Raw genomic sequence first — 15,201 nt, forward strand, 5'->3', positions numbered from 1 at the left:
CTTTGCTGCTACGTCCACGTCCATCAAATTTGCTCGATTTGAATGGCGTCCATCCCTGAATTATATCCACTCCTAAACTCACCTGCTGCGCTCTCATTGGCTGGAGGAAACACACCAGCTCCGCCCAGAAATGTCCCGAGTCAACCAGAACAAACCAGAACAGTAAAATCCAGTCAGAGGACAGAGTCTCTGCAGACACAGTCACCACCACACATGTATGGAGACCCAGAAGGGACGATGGAGCAGCTTTACTTTAGGAGAAGTCTGTATTTTATTTTTAAAGAAAAAGCTACTGACTCCATCTTTCAAATGTCATATCAACGATTGTCAGCAGGCTTTATACAGAGAATCAACTGAACATTAGTAATCTATCATCACTTTGACAGCTTTATGTTTCATTTTGGTTTTTTTGTGACGTCAGAGCTCGGCCGATGGGAAACAGAGGTTTGAGCACACATTTTCTGAAAAGAGGAGCAGGCAAAAGACGGAGAGGATGGACTTCTCTCATCATTGGGGGGTTTGTAGACTAGAGACACATATTAGAGTTAGATAAACATGGGGAAGTGGATTTAGCATCACATTTGACCTGACACTGCCGGCTAACATATTTCTCCACACTAAAGCTACATGTGTGAAGATGTAATTTGGGATTTCTACATAAATTGCCTCACGCTGCATCATCACTCTCCTCCTCCTCCTCCTCACACCTCCTGGTCTCTGAGTGCATTGTTAAAGCTCTCCAATCAGCAGATAAAGGAGACGCAGGGGAACCTGCACTGAGACAGAGAGACAGAGCAGAGCTGGGTTATACTGCACCGTGTGTGTGTGTGAACATCTACTGTACACACTGAGGGGGATATCTCGTTGAGTCGACACACTTTCTGCTTCGGAGCATTGTTTAATCTCCAGCAGAGAGGAGGAAGAAGAAAGCCGAGAAGAGGAAGAGGAGGAGAGAGCTGCTCTGAAGACTTGGAAGAGAGCGGCAGACTGGAAACAGGAGATAGCAGAGCGGCTGCAGATTGGCATTAAATGGGATATATTGTAGAGAGTGTAAAAATAAAACTCACAATCTGGAGCGACATGATAAAGCATCTTTATTCTGCAGGAAGTTTTACAGAAAGTAAAAAAAAAACTGAACATCTAAACAGTAAGTAGTCATTTCAGACTTGATGATGTTTCTGGAAAACGTGCACAGAGCGTAGGTAGTTACAGATCGTTTCTGTGATAAGTCCCCGACGAGCTTCAGCTAAAAAACACCGCCTCATAAAGTGACTCACAGATACATCACATTTCTGGATTTTCTTTCAAACACATTCAGATAATGAGCATATTCATAACTTAGAAAAAATAGTTATAACAGTCAAACAGTTCATGGATGATGAAATGAATCAATGCTGCATTTAAAGGCTTAAAACAATCGTACGCCACCACTTCCTGTTCCTGCCGTCTCTTTGATTTCGCCCGTCAGATGTCACATAGTATCGGCGGGTACAGAAAGATTTCTTGACACTGCAGGCAAGAAATGTAAGAAAGAGCATGAGGGCCACACCGAGGGGAAAAAAATTGGAGATTTCGAAAATAAAGTCTTAAATTTATGTGATTAAGTAAAACATTGAGGGGATTAAAGTCGTACACGGCAGCCGCCATTACAGACACAGCATGTTTATCGTTGCCGTGGTCAAAATCCGCTTCATAAGGAAGTGTGAGCTGCTACTGAAAGCTGCCGCCCTGTCTATGCTGCTGTGATAAAAACATCATGTAAATTATACTTGGATAAATTAGCTCATCGGGCCTTTGCGCATGTCATCCCATGTCTCTCTCTCTCCCTGATTCTTGACTCTATCCACTGTCCTATCGCTGCCTTCAGGTGCTTCTTGGAAACATCGTACTTAACATCTTTAAAATAAAGGCATAAAAAGCCCCACAATAAAAAAGTGACTCTGGAAAAGGGAGGAGTGGTCTTATGAGCATGAGGTGAGAGATGTGTCATGAAGTGAGTTAAACATTCACTCAATAATCTCTCTAAAGTTTGCTCACATTATTTCATTCTGTCAATCCAGACCCCGATACAGAAGCCCTGAGTGTTGTTTTTTATGTCTTTTCTATTCAGGTTATAGAAGTAAGACAGAAACTTTAGACCCGGATTTCACTACAACCCCCTCCTGAACCTGGCCTCCTGCTAGATCTGCAGGAGCAGGGCCACTCCGGCTAAAGTCCACTTTGAGGGGTTTTCTTTGGTCTTCAGGTTGAAGGTCCACACGTAGGTGGGTCCTCTCTGTCGGGTCTTGTAGACGGGACACTGGTACACGTTCCTGTTCTCCTGTTTGTCCACGGGCACCGCCCTGATGAAGATGACCGGCATTGTTGGCGTGAGCTCCTTCATTCGAGCGTCGACAATCAGACCAGTCTGAGAGAGAAGGAAAAGTAAGAGGGGGAAGAGAGAGAGGGGGGAGAGAGAGGGGAGGGAGGAGGGGAGGAAGTGTGGGGGTGGATGACAAGCCAGTCAAGCACAGACAGAAACTCTTCACAGAGCTGAGCGAAGTTATAAATTAGTTTGAGGTGCAGTGAAAACTTCCTCCAGACACTGTACTTCCCCCATCGAGGCTGCGTTTAATAACGCTCTTTTGTTGGAAGAAAAAAATAAAGGAGGATGTTTGACTAATCTTTGTTGGCTGAAGCTGTGTTGGACTCCCAGTTTTCAGGACACACACACACACACACACACACACAGACACATCCACACACACACACGCTGTGGCGCCCTTGAAAAGTGTTGAAAGTCAGCAGACTTTGAGTGGCCCGCCTCAGAACACAAACTCTGCAAACACGCTGAAACCGAGTGGTCTGTCTCATTAATTAATCCTCCTACACTTAGCGCCTGACAAACACAACGTTCAGCATGCATGCACACTGACTTTCAGGAATGAATGTAAATCCTGACGACTTTGGAAAGCTCCGAGGACAAAGCCCTAATTGCATCTGCGTTTGTTACGGAAGTTGAAAGAGGTATTAAAGAGAAATAACTTTATGTGTGTTTTGAAGAAGGCCATGAGGGATCATTAGAAATTACTTTATACTTTATAAATTACACTTTATTCAATTTACTTTTTTAATTGTTTGAATAAAAACATAAAAAAACATAAATATAAATCACAGAAGGGCCCTGAGGGTCTGAACTGAAGAAGTGAAAAATGCATGAAAATCAGAGTTTGGAGACTTTTTAATTCTCAGAAAACTGTGATCACGATCGGATTATTTGATTGTGTAGTTACATTTTAAGACTTGGAGGGGGAGGCTGATCATGTTTTGATTGACATTTCTCCGGCTCCGCCCACTTGGAATGTTTGAGTCTGTCAGAATCAGAGGAAGCAGAGGCGCCCAGATAATTATTCTTTTGAACTGCTCACTGAATGGTGAGTGACAAACATCTGTCTGTTTCTCAGGGTGGTTTCACATCAGGGACTCAGGTCCTGATCCGAGTACGCTTGACTCCAAAGTCTGGTTCATTTGATCAGCGTGAACACAAACGTCCTGTACTTGGGAACCTCGTCCGAATCTGCTTTAAAAGGTGGCACAGGCCTCCTTGAAAGCTGATTGGCCACCTCTGGTGCCATCACAAACTCCTAAACTATGATTGGCTTTCTGCCTTGTAAGGGGCGGGACTTACCGGGACATTAAAATCCACTATTCAGACTGTGTAAGAGCAGGTTTCTAGCTCGCTTTCTTTACATTTTAAAGAATAAACTGTGACTTTGGACACACTTCTTGTTTGTGAGTCCCCTCTGTTGTGTTCCTATTTCATGTTTAAAATAATACTTTAAAGTTAGCAGTAAAATTAGACATAATTAGTGGAAACAGAAAGGGTACATTAAGGCTTTTCTTCCAAGTGTTTGTGCACACATGCGTCATGCCAATTTAGCCGCCCCTTTAAGTTGAGACGGTCTGGATATGGCCCTGCTGCAATCACCATGTTTTACAGTCCATCACTTTTAGATGCCAGTAGTTTAGTTTGAGTGGAGAGATAACGTGTGACCGTACTTTTGATGCATTCTTGTGCAGATATCTGTTTGTATAGAATTTTAAAATGCTCAATTTTCACCAGACTTACAGGTTAGGATGATGATGATGAAGTCTGTTTTGCTCACCACACAGACTGTATGTAACCAAAACTTTCTTCTAGGGGATATTACTGTGACTACAAACAGAAACCAGAGGGCTTACATCAACAACAATCCTGTCCCTTACCTACACATTCAGTAACCATTGAATCATCGTTAACAGTAACTGAAACCATTTCCAAAAGCAAGATAATGTCTGTTATTTACAGAAGACCTGAAACTACATTATCAGAGGAACATTGTGGATTTGGATTTCCGGTGTCTTATCTTGGTTTATCGCACGTTCACACACTTCCTCCTGTGCAACGTCAGCATTACTATCACATCTTTTCAGCACATGAGGTGTTTATCATACAGGATCCTGCTGCCTTTGATGTCTGAAGCTCCTCTGAATAAAAGGCAAGCTTCATTAATAAAGATGAGCGAGTTTATCATAAATCTTTGACTTTTACTGCTGTGTCCAGATGGAGCGCTGCTTCCTCTCCTGTTCACTCTCGGATGCTCCCGCCCGGCGGCACGGAGCCGGGCCTCAGGGCTGAGCGGAGGACACAAAGACAGGAGGAGGAGGAGGAGGTGTGAGGAGAAGCACTGCCCGTCTGTCCGCCTGTCTATTTGCGAGTGTCTCCAACTTTAATGAAGAAAAAAGGAAGCGCTCCTCTAAAGGGCGATCTAAGTGTTCAAGTGCACACTCTGCACATTCCCTAATTAAGAAGTCTACAGGGATGCTGCCTGAAAGCTGGGCGCATATACACAAGCTGTATGTATGGAGATAGATAGAGCCCTGCAAAGCCGAGAAATGCACTGAGAGCTGAACGCAGGCAGGATGCAAAGCAGAAAATTAATCCACAAAGGGAATAAGGAGGTCCTCAGGGGTAAAATATTCAGCTGACGTTAGTTGAGTCGGTTTAAAGATGCAGATTGAGGTGCGCTCACCTCATGTTCACGCGTTGTAGTAACAGTGTGTAGAGGAATGTGTCTGTGCAGAATGTTTGTGAATCAAAGCGGTTTCGACTCGAGCTTCCCAGGAGACCAGACGTCAGAATCAGCTGTTTTTTGCGTCTGTCAGCCGAACACAGTAATCAATGGACTGCGTGTGTACCTGTGTGTCCCAGCGCGCTCCCTCCATGTACAGGCCGTGGACGTACGCTCCTTCACGAGGAGGTAAAGTGAAGTCCTCGCGGTTCTTCTTGGTGACGTCACACTGCAGACCCATGCTGTCCAGAGGCCACTCGTTCCTGTCAAACACGGGAAAGGTTACTGTGTCAAATGTGGAGGGCAATGCAGACTACGAGAAAGATTTTTGTGTTCTCATACCAAAGTGTAGAATAAGGTATTGTAAATTGTAAATTGTATATTGGCTTTATTTTCATCGCCAATAAAATCAAAAATCCTTGAAATATCCCCACCATCCCTTTGATGACCGAACACAAACCGTCCCTACCTGCGAGCCATGGCCTGCATGATGGCGGTGAGGAAGGACTGCGGGTTGAAGAAGCCGGCGAGCCACACTGCAGAGGGTAAGATGAAGTCAGCCGACCAGGTCTCCAGCTCCCTGATCCTGACTAACAGGTCTGTGAACCACAGAGCGAGGCCGCACATGGACGGGTACGCCCGCTTTGTCCAACTGTCAGGAACCAGGTCCAGGAAGATGGCGTTCTGAAGGCTCTCCATGTCGCTGGTCATGGTTAGCTCACCCTGAGGTGGAGGGGCAGTAGATTACATTGTCAAACATGACACTCAAAGTAGAAGATAATATGAATATTTTGTAATGCAGAGAGAAGGATGACCAATTTGGTGCCGTAGGCAAGATTTCCAATTTGCCCATTATATAGAAGCCAATTTGACCACTTATCACATTTTTCAAACACTTAAAGAAAACCGGCATACAGCTTTATATTAAACATGATTTCTTTATCTAAATATAAAAACATGAATGAAGTGGTCACAGATGGCCCAGGGATAGCAGGGGATGGTTTTAAATGTTTGTTAAATTGCATCTGGAGAGAGAAGATGAGCATTTGTGAAACAATGGGCATTTTATAATATAGGGTGAACACAAAATATCTGTTGTGACCCCAGTTAATAATTGCACCTGAGCTGCATCACAGTTTGACACAAAAGTATCATCGCTGCTTCGACGCTCATGGTTAAGTAGCCAAGCTAAACTTGCTAATCAGTTTATGTGTTTGTGTGTCGCCTAGTCTGTTTGATGTTGTGGCTGATTGTAACGGCACAAAGTAGCAAGTGGGCGTGTCCTACCCCCCCCCACCACTGTCCATGTTGATACAAAAAACGCAATTTTCTGAAATTCCAGGCTAGTAGTTACCGTTTAAGGAAAATGGTTTTATTTTGTCCCATTCTTACTGAATGATTAAATGTTTGACTGATCATTAGAGGGCCTGTGCTGAACTGTCAGCATGGCACAGATGTAAACTGACTCATACGTATAATCAAACGTGTTTTTAACTGTTTTTAAGTTTAACTGTTCATGTGAAGGCGTACATTATTTTTAGCTGTGTGGTTGTGAAAGAAGGATGAGAATGTTTTGCATTAATTCAAAGTGACTTGACATTTCATGCTATGTTTTTAGCTGTATGAGATTTAAAGGTCACATATTCTCCTCCTCTTCAACCAGTGTAAATAAGTCTCAGAGCTCCTCAAAACATGTCTGTGAAGTTTCTTGTTCTAAATCCACTCTGATCCTGTATTTGATCATGCCTATAAACCCCTCTATTTCAGCCCTGCTCAGAACAGGTTGTTTCTGTGTCTGTACCTTTAAATGTAAATGAGCTGTGTCTGACCACGCCCCCTCTCTGGAAGGGTTTGGGTGTCTTGGTCTTTCTCACTCCATGTCCTATTGTTTACTGTGAGAAGGCAGACTCAGAGGGCAGAACAAACACCTAGCAGTGGGAGTGTCACCCACCTGGGGGAGGGGCTACTGCTCTTTGTGATGTCATGAAGGTTGGTCATGTTGGTCAAAGCTTGCAGTTCACAATGAACAGTGATTTTTTTTTAATCGGGTCAGGTCGCGTGTGATGATGGCGGCTGCATTTGTCGTAATGACAGGGTGTGCGTCAGCATTTCAACCTGGTAAATAAGTCGCTCAGGTGTATAAGACACAGCGCTTTCCGGTGAGAAAAAATGTATAAAAAGTGTGTATCATACACCGGAATTTATGTTAATTATTGCTTCTTTTCGTATCTAGATTTACTCCTGTTTTTGTTTCTTTATAGTGTGACAGCTTAAATACAAAAACAACAGGGGATCATATTTCACTGGAACAGAAACGTTATTTCTGCCATCACATGATTAATTCATGTGTTTGCTGTATTGGATGAACAAGCTGCTTGTTGATATTATAAAAATCGGACTTACAATTTGGCTTCTCTTTCTGATCATTCCATTTATTTTAATTTGGACGACGGTTCAGACAGATGCCTCCTCCTATGGAAAACTTCTTTGTTGATTTATGAATTTTCATTAAAAGGTCTGAAGCAGGAGGTCAACTTGTCTCGTTGCGTTAGCCTCAGCAGCTAAACATTGGAGGTGACACCTCGCGGCTGAAGGAGGCGTCAAAAGGTAACAAGCCCTCAGAAAGTACTGACACATGCATAAACATGAAGCACGCCGTGAGATAAGAAAACACGCTGTAAGGTGCCAAAGAGAGGATGTAACTGAAGAGTAATGAGAGTGAAAGCAGGGGTGTCCTTCAGATGCAGGAGCTGATGGATAGATACCCGTATCAGACAGTCATAACGGTTGTTTGGGGCGATATCGTTCTGTAGATTGATCTGAATCAGTCCTTCCACCTTCACAATACTCCTCAGAACGATCCTGATATCGGTCATATACCTCGGCACGATGAAGCTGCCCCTTCTCACCGAGGCTAACATTCTCATAGTTCCTCTGCTTTCCTCTATAAAGGCGAAATATGATTCCATTTGCTGCTACAACAGTCTACATGGCTTTTAAATCACTGAGCCGATTTATTGAGGCTTGTAGTGTTGGGAGATCGAAGCCTCATAACTCCTGACAAACGCTTTTACACCCCCCGTCTCCTCCTCACCTCGCCCCTTTTTCTCTCTTCATTTTATTGTTAACACACGACTCCGGCAGCTTGGCACACACACACACACACACACACACACACACACACACACACACACACACACACACACACACACACACACACACACACACACACACACACACACACACACACACACACACACACACACTCTGATTCATTCTAACGACAAGCTTTTGACACACAACAGGAAAAAAGGTTTTCACTTCCACAGCCGCCTGTCAGAGTCAATAGCAGCCGAGCAGAAGAACGTGAATCACAGGTGTTGATGATAATTGAGGGCTTTGTGATGGATTTCGAGGGACAGTTCAGCTGAAGTGTATTTTTTTTTACATTTTAGGTACTTGGCTCATTGCACAATCCCTCTGCGCCCGGTTTCTAACAATGGGGTTTTGATTTAAGTGGTTTCAGGGAGTCCCTAAACAAATATGACATAAGCCTCAATCAAGGGGGAGGCGGTAAATTATACAGCATTTCAACTCCTTTTAAATATGGTCTAAAACAAAGAGTCTCCACGTTACAGATAAAAGGATGAACAAGACGTGTGGAAGGTCAGACATGAGAAATATCTTAACCTTAGATCATGTCAATCAAATATAAACCCATGCATATCAAACACAGATCTATTATTAAGCTTACAGATGCTCGAGAACTTGCCTGGAAATCATCAAAATGAAAATTCAGCTTCAGTCTCAAGTGTCTGTTGTCCACACACCGACAGGTAGACTGAAAGCAGCCGCTGCTTATAACTCTGTCTGCGTGTTTGTTGTGCTTCTTGTAAAACTGAATGAAGACTGATATAGGCTAAAAGAAGAAGAGGGGTTCAAACTCATTCACAGCTTCAGGTTTTGGGACGACATGTTCCATTGCAGCAGGTGGAAACAGGGAAGAGAACTACAGAAAGTTTGGAGGTGTTTTCAAAACTCTCTTTTAAGCCAGGTGTATGTGTGTGTTTGGGTACTAATAGCAGCCCGACTGACCTGTGAAACCATCGGTTATATCTAGATCACAAAGCTCAGAGGGCGGTATGTGGGCGTGGGAAGTCGAAGTGGCTCAATACCTAATTTTCCCCACCGGAGCCCTCCAACAGGTTAATCTGGCCGTGTGACTTTCTTTGATCTCGATGCAACACAGGTAGACATCGTCAGAGAGGAGGCAATGTTTTGTTCTCATAACTTCTAACTTTGGAGCGTGTATAAGAAAAGAAAGAGCCTTTAACCTGTATCCCTAGTGGCCATCAGGCGGCGTCTTAATGGGTCGCATAAAGTGTTCTGAATATATAGAAGTCTGCTCAGTTTATGGTCTCAATCTCTAATTTCAAGTCCTTGGACCCTCTCCCTGCTCTGTTGCCTAACTGTAAACCATATTATATTCATCAATGGACTTTGAAATAAGTTGCCTACAAACATCCCTGATAACAAGCGATGCTAAAACGTCTTCTGCAATTCATATTGGGCTGCCAGAGAAAATATGAAAGGAGGAAGAAATTTTGTTGTTTTTTAACAATGTACTACATACTATTTTAAAACAACAGCATGCTCATTACTCTCCAATAAAAGCAGGCACGTACCGAGTGATTTTATCAATCTTATATGTTTATCACAGCCTCTCAGGTCTAAAATGTTGATACGACCTGCAAAAATGAGGTATATGTGAATCGTAGGATGCAAGGAAGTTCAAGACACAGCTTCATCACTGTGCATCAACCTGATCGAGCTGAGGTTGCCATGGCGGTCAGCAGAAAGCGAGGTCTTGCCATTGTGCCGTGCATGTGCTCCAAAAAAAACAAAGAGGAGGGACAGAAAGATGTGGACATGGTCGTGGGGTGGGAAAAGAGGCCAACCAGGGATGCCAGTGTTTCAAAGAGATCTCTGGCGCCCGTGTGGTCGCGCTGATTAGTGCCTCGTTTAGTTCTGCATTTCTATTGGTTGGTTAGTTGACTTAGAGCGTGGAAGCATTCACATTTCTGAGATGATCGTCCTAAATTTATGACACTGTCAGATATTTGTCGCAGGCTATCTTTGGTTGTAAGACAGTGAGATCGGTCATCTTTGATACTCTCTCACAGAGCGATATAGGACCCTCTTTTGGAGCCACGACCACAGATATGACCACAATTCATCATCTCTCGTTTGGGACAGCCCAGAATCCTACTGTCAGTGTACCTGACATTAAGTGTAAGCAGGCTAAGAGCTGAGATTTCTCTGTTAGATGATAGTTACAATTTTTTCTCCCCTTAACTGTCAAAATGAGACACGTGGGCAGGGGTGTTAAATAAAAACTTAGGTTCATATATTTAATGTCAGAACTTTTGCATGTAGAGTAGGTCGATGCTTTTGTGAAACATTTGAATTACATTTCTCTCAGTTGCATAAATTCTTTTGGACGTGATCCCCTCTTAGAGCTCCCCTGCATAGATCTCAGTTTTCTCACCTTGAGTCCCAGGTTGAGCTCGCGGAGGGAGCGTCTGATCTCCTGAGTCAGCAGGTTCATGCGCTCACACTCCTGCAGCGCCACCACCTGGTAGGGAGTCCTCTCCTCCGCCTTCCCCAGCAGCTCGGCCATGTTGAACTCCTCCGGGAGCTTCTCCATGATCTCCTCCAGCACGGCACGCACCTGACGAAGGAGCATGTCAGAGAATGAGTGAGGGACTGGCAGTAAAAAGTCATGTCTGAACTATTTTTTACTTTTATGATTTAAGACATAAAGACAAGAAATAAGAGAGATGATACTGGTTGAAGTAAAAGACTGGATTGGTCTTATCTGTGTCGGATAAACTCAGTGCTGCCGATGCTCACACGTCTGAGAAACTGTTATTGTTTGAAAAAGAAGGTCCCATAAATATTCATGAAAATATATTTTGCAAGGCAGCTCTTTGTTTTCAATAACAGTCTAATCCCTCCAGAAAATCAATGCTCACATCATATTTTTGTGGGTAAGTGATGAAGGCTAACGCTCGTGTCAACATTTTCCCAAGGCAGGCAGTGTTGGCGATCAATCAGAGGATTAGGTGCCGAACAAAGGATATGAGGTCATCATATCTATGGATTTTTCAGTTCAAATATCTGATCTGTGTTTGGCAGCTAAAGAGCACGCTGAATACAAAGTGAGTCTGGTTAGCAGCTCTGCACGGCTGTCATCTGTTCAGACGGGAGGATCTAGGAATCTCAGCGATAAAGGTCACACATTATTATACCTCAAGCATGCATGCACAATCGACGTGCAACTTGTTAGATGGATTATTTGTTCCAGCTAAACTAGACTTTGAATCTGAATTATTTCAGGCAAAAATGAAGTTTCATACTTTATAGAAGAAGTTAAGATAAATTAATCGTTCATAACTGGAAAATAATAAAAGAGATCTTTGTGTGATATAGAAATGCAGCCTCTCCCCGCAACAAACGCATCGGCAGACGGCCAAGATAAATTTGTCACTAAGCAACTAAATTCAGAATTCATAAATCAGTTCAAGCCGTCTTTAATGGCGAGTGGTTTTATAATCGCACTCACACACACATTACAAAACAGTGGCACAAGTTTTAATTTTACTCCATTCTGCCCAACTCTGCTCTTTTTTAAAACCACAACACAGAGACACTTTCCCCAAATGCATTCAACTGGAGTCACATCAGCGCAGCCTACAAAATGCAACCAGATTGTAAAGCATCAATACAAAGCATTTTGCTATACAAATGTACTTACTATTAACTTCCTACCTCTTCATTTCGTCTCACTTTGGCGGGCCTTAAAATGCCCAGGAACAAGCGTCCCTCGAGCATGATTACCAAAATAAGCTCTTTATGACGACACCAGCAGTGTGCACAGACTCAGCGTGACCACCCACCCAGGACAATACATCTGTCTTGATTAGAATTACGGTAATCAAACAGCCGATCACACAGCCGAAATAAATGTGACGACAGCCAAACGTTTTTCCAGTTTATAAAATATATGAACATATCCAGCAACTTTAACTGTTGCATGCCACATCATGCTCACTTTTTGTTAATTATCGTACATCTCATAATTAGTACAGGATTTTAGTTGTTGGATGTCTGAAGGTTAAACGTACTTGGAGGAAATTCTGTTTGCCTGGATTTTAGGTAATTTTCATGACGTCTTATCTCTTTAAATTCTTGTCCTGTACATTTATAATCAGACGGAAAATCTCCTCCTGCTGTCTTCCTGCAGTCAATTTAATCATTAATGTGTGTCTGTGTCCACACATCAGAGAACAAAGCAGAGAACATGACTGAAAATGTACCGACTTTGTGTCTTATTTTGAGTCATGTTAGATACAGACAGAACACTCTGGGATGTCCACGTTGTGTGTCGGCGTGCTTGTGCATGAACTGTACCGTTTCAAAGCACACCTCTTCCAAGCGTGCCAGGGCCGAGGAAGTGTACCACTGTTGACCACTCACATTAGTCAAACAAACTGGACTCTGAGGGTGAAGCGTGCTTAGGGACGGTTCAGTGGTTCCCAAAGTGGGGGTCAGAACCCATTGGGGGGGGTCGTGAGATTCCTTCCAAAAACATATAAAAACATTTAAATAGCATATCTACCAATATTGTGAAAATACAAACAAAAAAATAGTTCAAGAGATTATGCGTGTTCTGCTTTTTTTTTTTCTTTTTTTTTTGGGATGTTGTGTTCTTTTGTGATGTTTGCATGCCACCATTTGGATAGGCCTCATAGCGTGCCCAGCTGTGACATTAAACATTTAACATTAAATGTTTTCACCACCTCCAGAGACAATGGGGGTCTCCAGTTGTTAGAACCGTTATTTTGGAGCTTTGGAAAACCCTGGCCTAGTGTGAGTGCGCCCTCAGTGTGACCTGTTGCTTTAAGTTAGAATCGTCTTTTGCACTAAAGAAAAATATTCTTGAAGTTAGGCCATTATTAAAAAAATAGATTTTACACGAGTAATCAGGGTGAAGGTAAAAGTATAAAAGTCGTAACAAACCAACATTTTGTTGCCTGTTGTGAGTAATATAACCACAAAGCTAACACTCAAAGAGCCAGGACCTTTTTTATGAGATTAAGAAAGTGTCACCAACTCCATTGAAGGATTCTGCAGAGCTGCACTCTCTCTCACAGAATATTTGTTTGAGCTTTTACACTCACTTAAGCTTCATTTCAGAGCAGTACTGAACCAGAAAATGCACCAGAAAATGCCATCGCTGTAAAAATCACCCAGGGTGCTGTCACAGGCCCCGAACAGTTGGCCCGCAATTTATTTTCACTTGAGTGTGCAGCGGCGACAGAAATGTCACCTGTTGTCATCACACATTTAAGATTTGTTCCTCGAGCCCCGGAGTTCAGCGAGAGAGTCTCGACTGTGTGGAAGGTTTCGGTTTACAGATGTGCTCGGAGTATCTCCATGTATGAAGGCTTGACTTTTCAACACTGAAAATCCCATTCGAATCATAGCTCGAGAACAAATGCTGCCGTGCTACTCCTGTAATCCTCACTGAACTGATACGGAGTCTGCCATGAGGAGTCCATGCAGCCACACACCGCTCACACCCACAACATTTCATTCTAAGAGATAAACTTTCCTAAGGTAGCCAACACTTCAAACTCTACTCAGAGGGCAGGCGAATAAATCGATGCAAAAGAAAATTGGACATGGTTCGAGTTGAGGGAATGGGAAAACAGTAAATACAAAGTTCTGGGTTTGAATAATGCACTGAGACATTTGAGTTTGTTTGTGGTAAATACAAATTCTACAGACAATATTTAAATACTCAGATAAAGTGAATATCATTTACCACAAAGCTGCACCGGTATATAAGATGAAGTTTGTTTTTTGGAGGTTTCCCGGAGATAAAAAGTTTAAACTGTCTTTCTTTTTTCGTTCCGTCTGTTTTCACTTTGTGGAGTTTGCTCTCCTACTAGCTACAGTACGGTAGTTGAGCTCTCAGCCTGCAGTGAAAGTTGTGACGTAAAGACCTAATGAGGTAGAAAAGATGTTAAAAAGTCGCACAGCCAGCGACACACAATGACCAGGAATGCATTTTTAATCACGTCAGGTAGCGTGCAGTGTGTGATGGTGGTGGCTGCACTCGTGTCATCATTTTTATTTTGGTATATTGGTCACACCAATGTATGAGACGCTGCTCACTTTTGGATTAAAAAATAGGTTTTAAAAGTGCTTCTTATACACTGAGTTTTACGGTAATACACTTCAATCATTACTTTAATTGTCACAGAAAAAAATGACATATTTAAGGACCATGCAATGGGAAGAAGATGGTTAGATGGTTAGAGAAAGTTTTAAAATGGTCTGGCAGAATGTAGTTGAAATAAAGAGAAATATGTTAGTATCAAAGGTCAGTAATAAAGTAAAAATGTTGACGATTAACTTAAAAAGTTGTTGAGAAGGAAAAAAGGGAGAAAATAAATGTAAAAAAAAACTTTAAATGTAATAATGCAGAGCGTTATCTTTAAGACACTTTAAAGTCCAGAGAGGCAGACAAATCTAAATCCAATGAATAATAATGATGGAGCAGCAGCAGACAACACGATGTGTCATCAAGGATTCCCAAAAGGTTCTGCATTTTGTCTGTACTCATAAGATGAAAAATCAACATTTGTTTTTGTCCCGGTGAAAAAAAAAGCATCTCAAACATGTTTCAGATAACAGACCAGTGTGAAAACTATTTTTTTTAAAAAGTAGATTAAATCTTCATAATTCTAAGAATGACTTTACTGAAATGAATCCAAGCCTTTTCTCTTTTCAGCTGATGATCATTCATTGACACCAACAGTGTATTATTTATAAGTTCAGCATCAGAAAAATATCGATAACTGTTCTTAATGATCGTTTTCAGATTCTAAAATCTTCTCAAATATGAGGATTTCTGTTTTTTCTGTTGTACATGACGATGACCTTCAAATCTTTCTGTTGGAAATTACGGCTCTGCGTTCTCTACATGATTCTATAAAATCTGTGGCATAATATCAGCTCACACTGTACGACTGAATCGCTC

General features: G+C 42.3%; 1 protein-coding gene across 1 annotated transcript in view; it reads right to left on the bottom strand.

Annotated features, from left to right (window-relative positions):
• Positions 1 to 1,077: 1,077 nt before the first annotated feature.
• Positions 1,078 to 15,201, bottom strand: part of dnah9 (dynein, axonemal, heavy chain 9) — a 178,718-nt gene continuing 164,594 nt past the window's right edge. Inside the window, exons 75-78 of the mRNA XM_065950002.1 lie at positions 10,639 to 10,821; positions 5,560 to 5,813; positions 5,218 to 5,353; positions 1,078 to 2,407 (exon numbers count right to left, since the gene is read on the bottom strand). Coding sequence (XP_065806074.1) covers positions 2,180 to 2,407; positions 5,218 to 5,353; positions 5,560 to 5,813; positions 10,639 to 10,821 — 801 coding nt within the window. The 3' untranslated portion in view covers positions 1,078 to 2,179. The remainder of the gene's footprint in view (positions 2,408 to 5,217; positions 5,354 to 5,559; positions 5,814 to 10,638; positions 10,822 to 15,201) is intronic.

Source organism: Labrus bergylta, chromosome 21, assembly GCF_963930695.1.
Source record: "Labrus bergylta chromosome 21, fLabBer1.1, whole genome shotgun sequence".
NCBI lineage: Eukaryota > Metazoa > Chordata > Actinopteri > Labriformes > Labridae > Labrus > Labrus bergylta.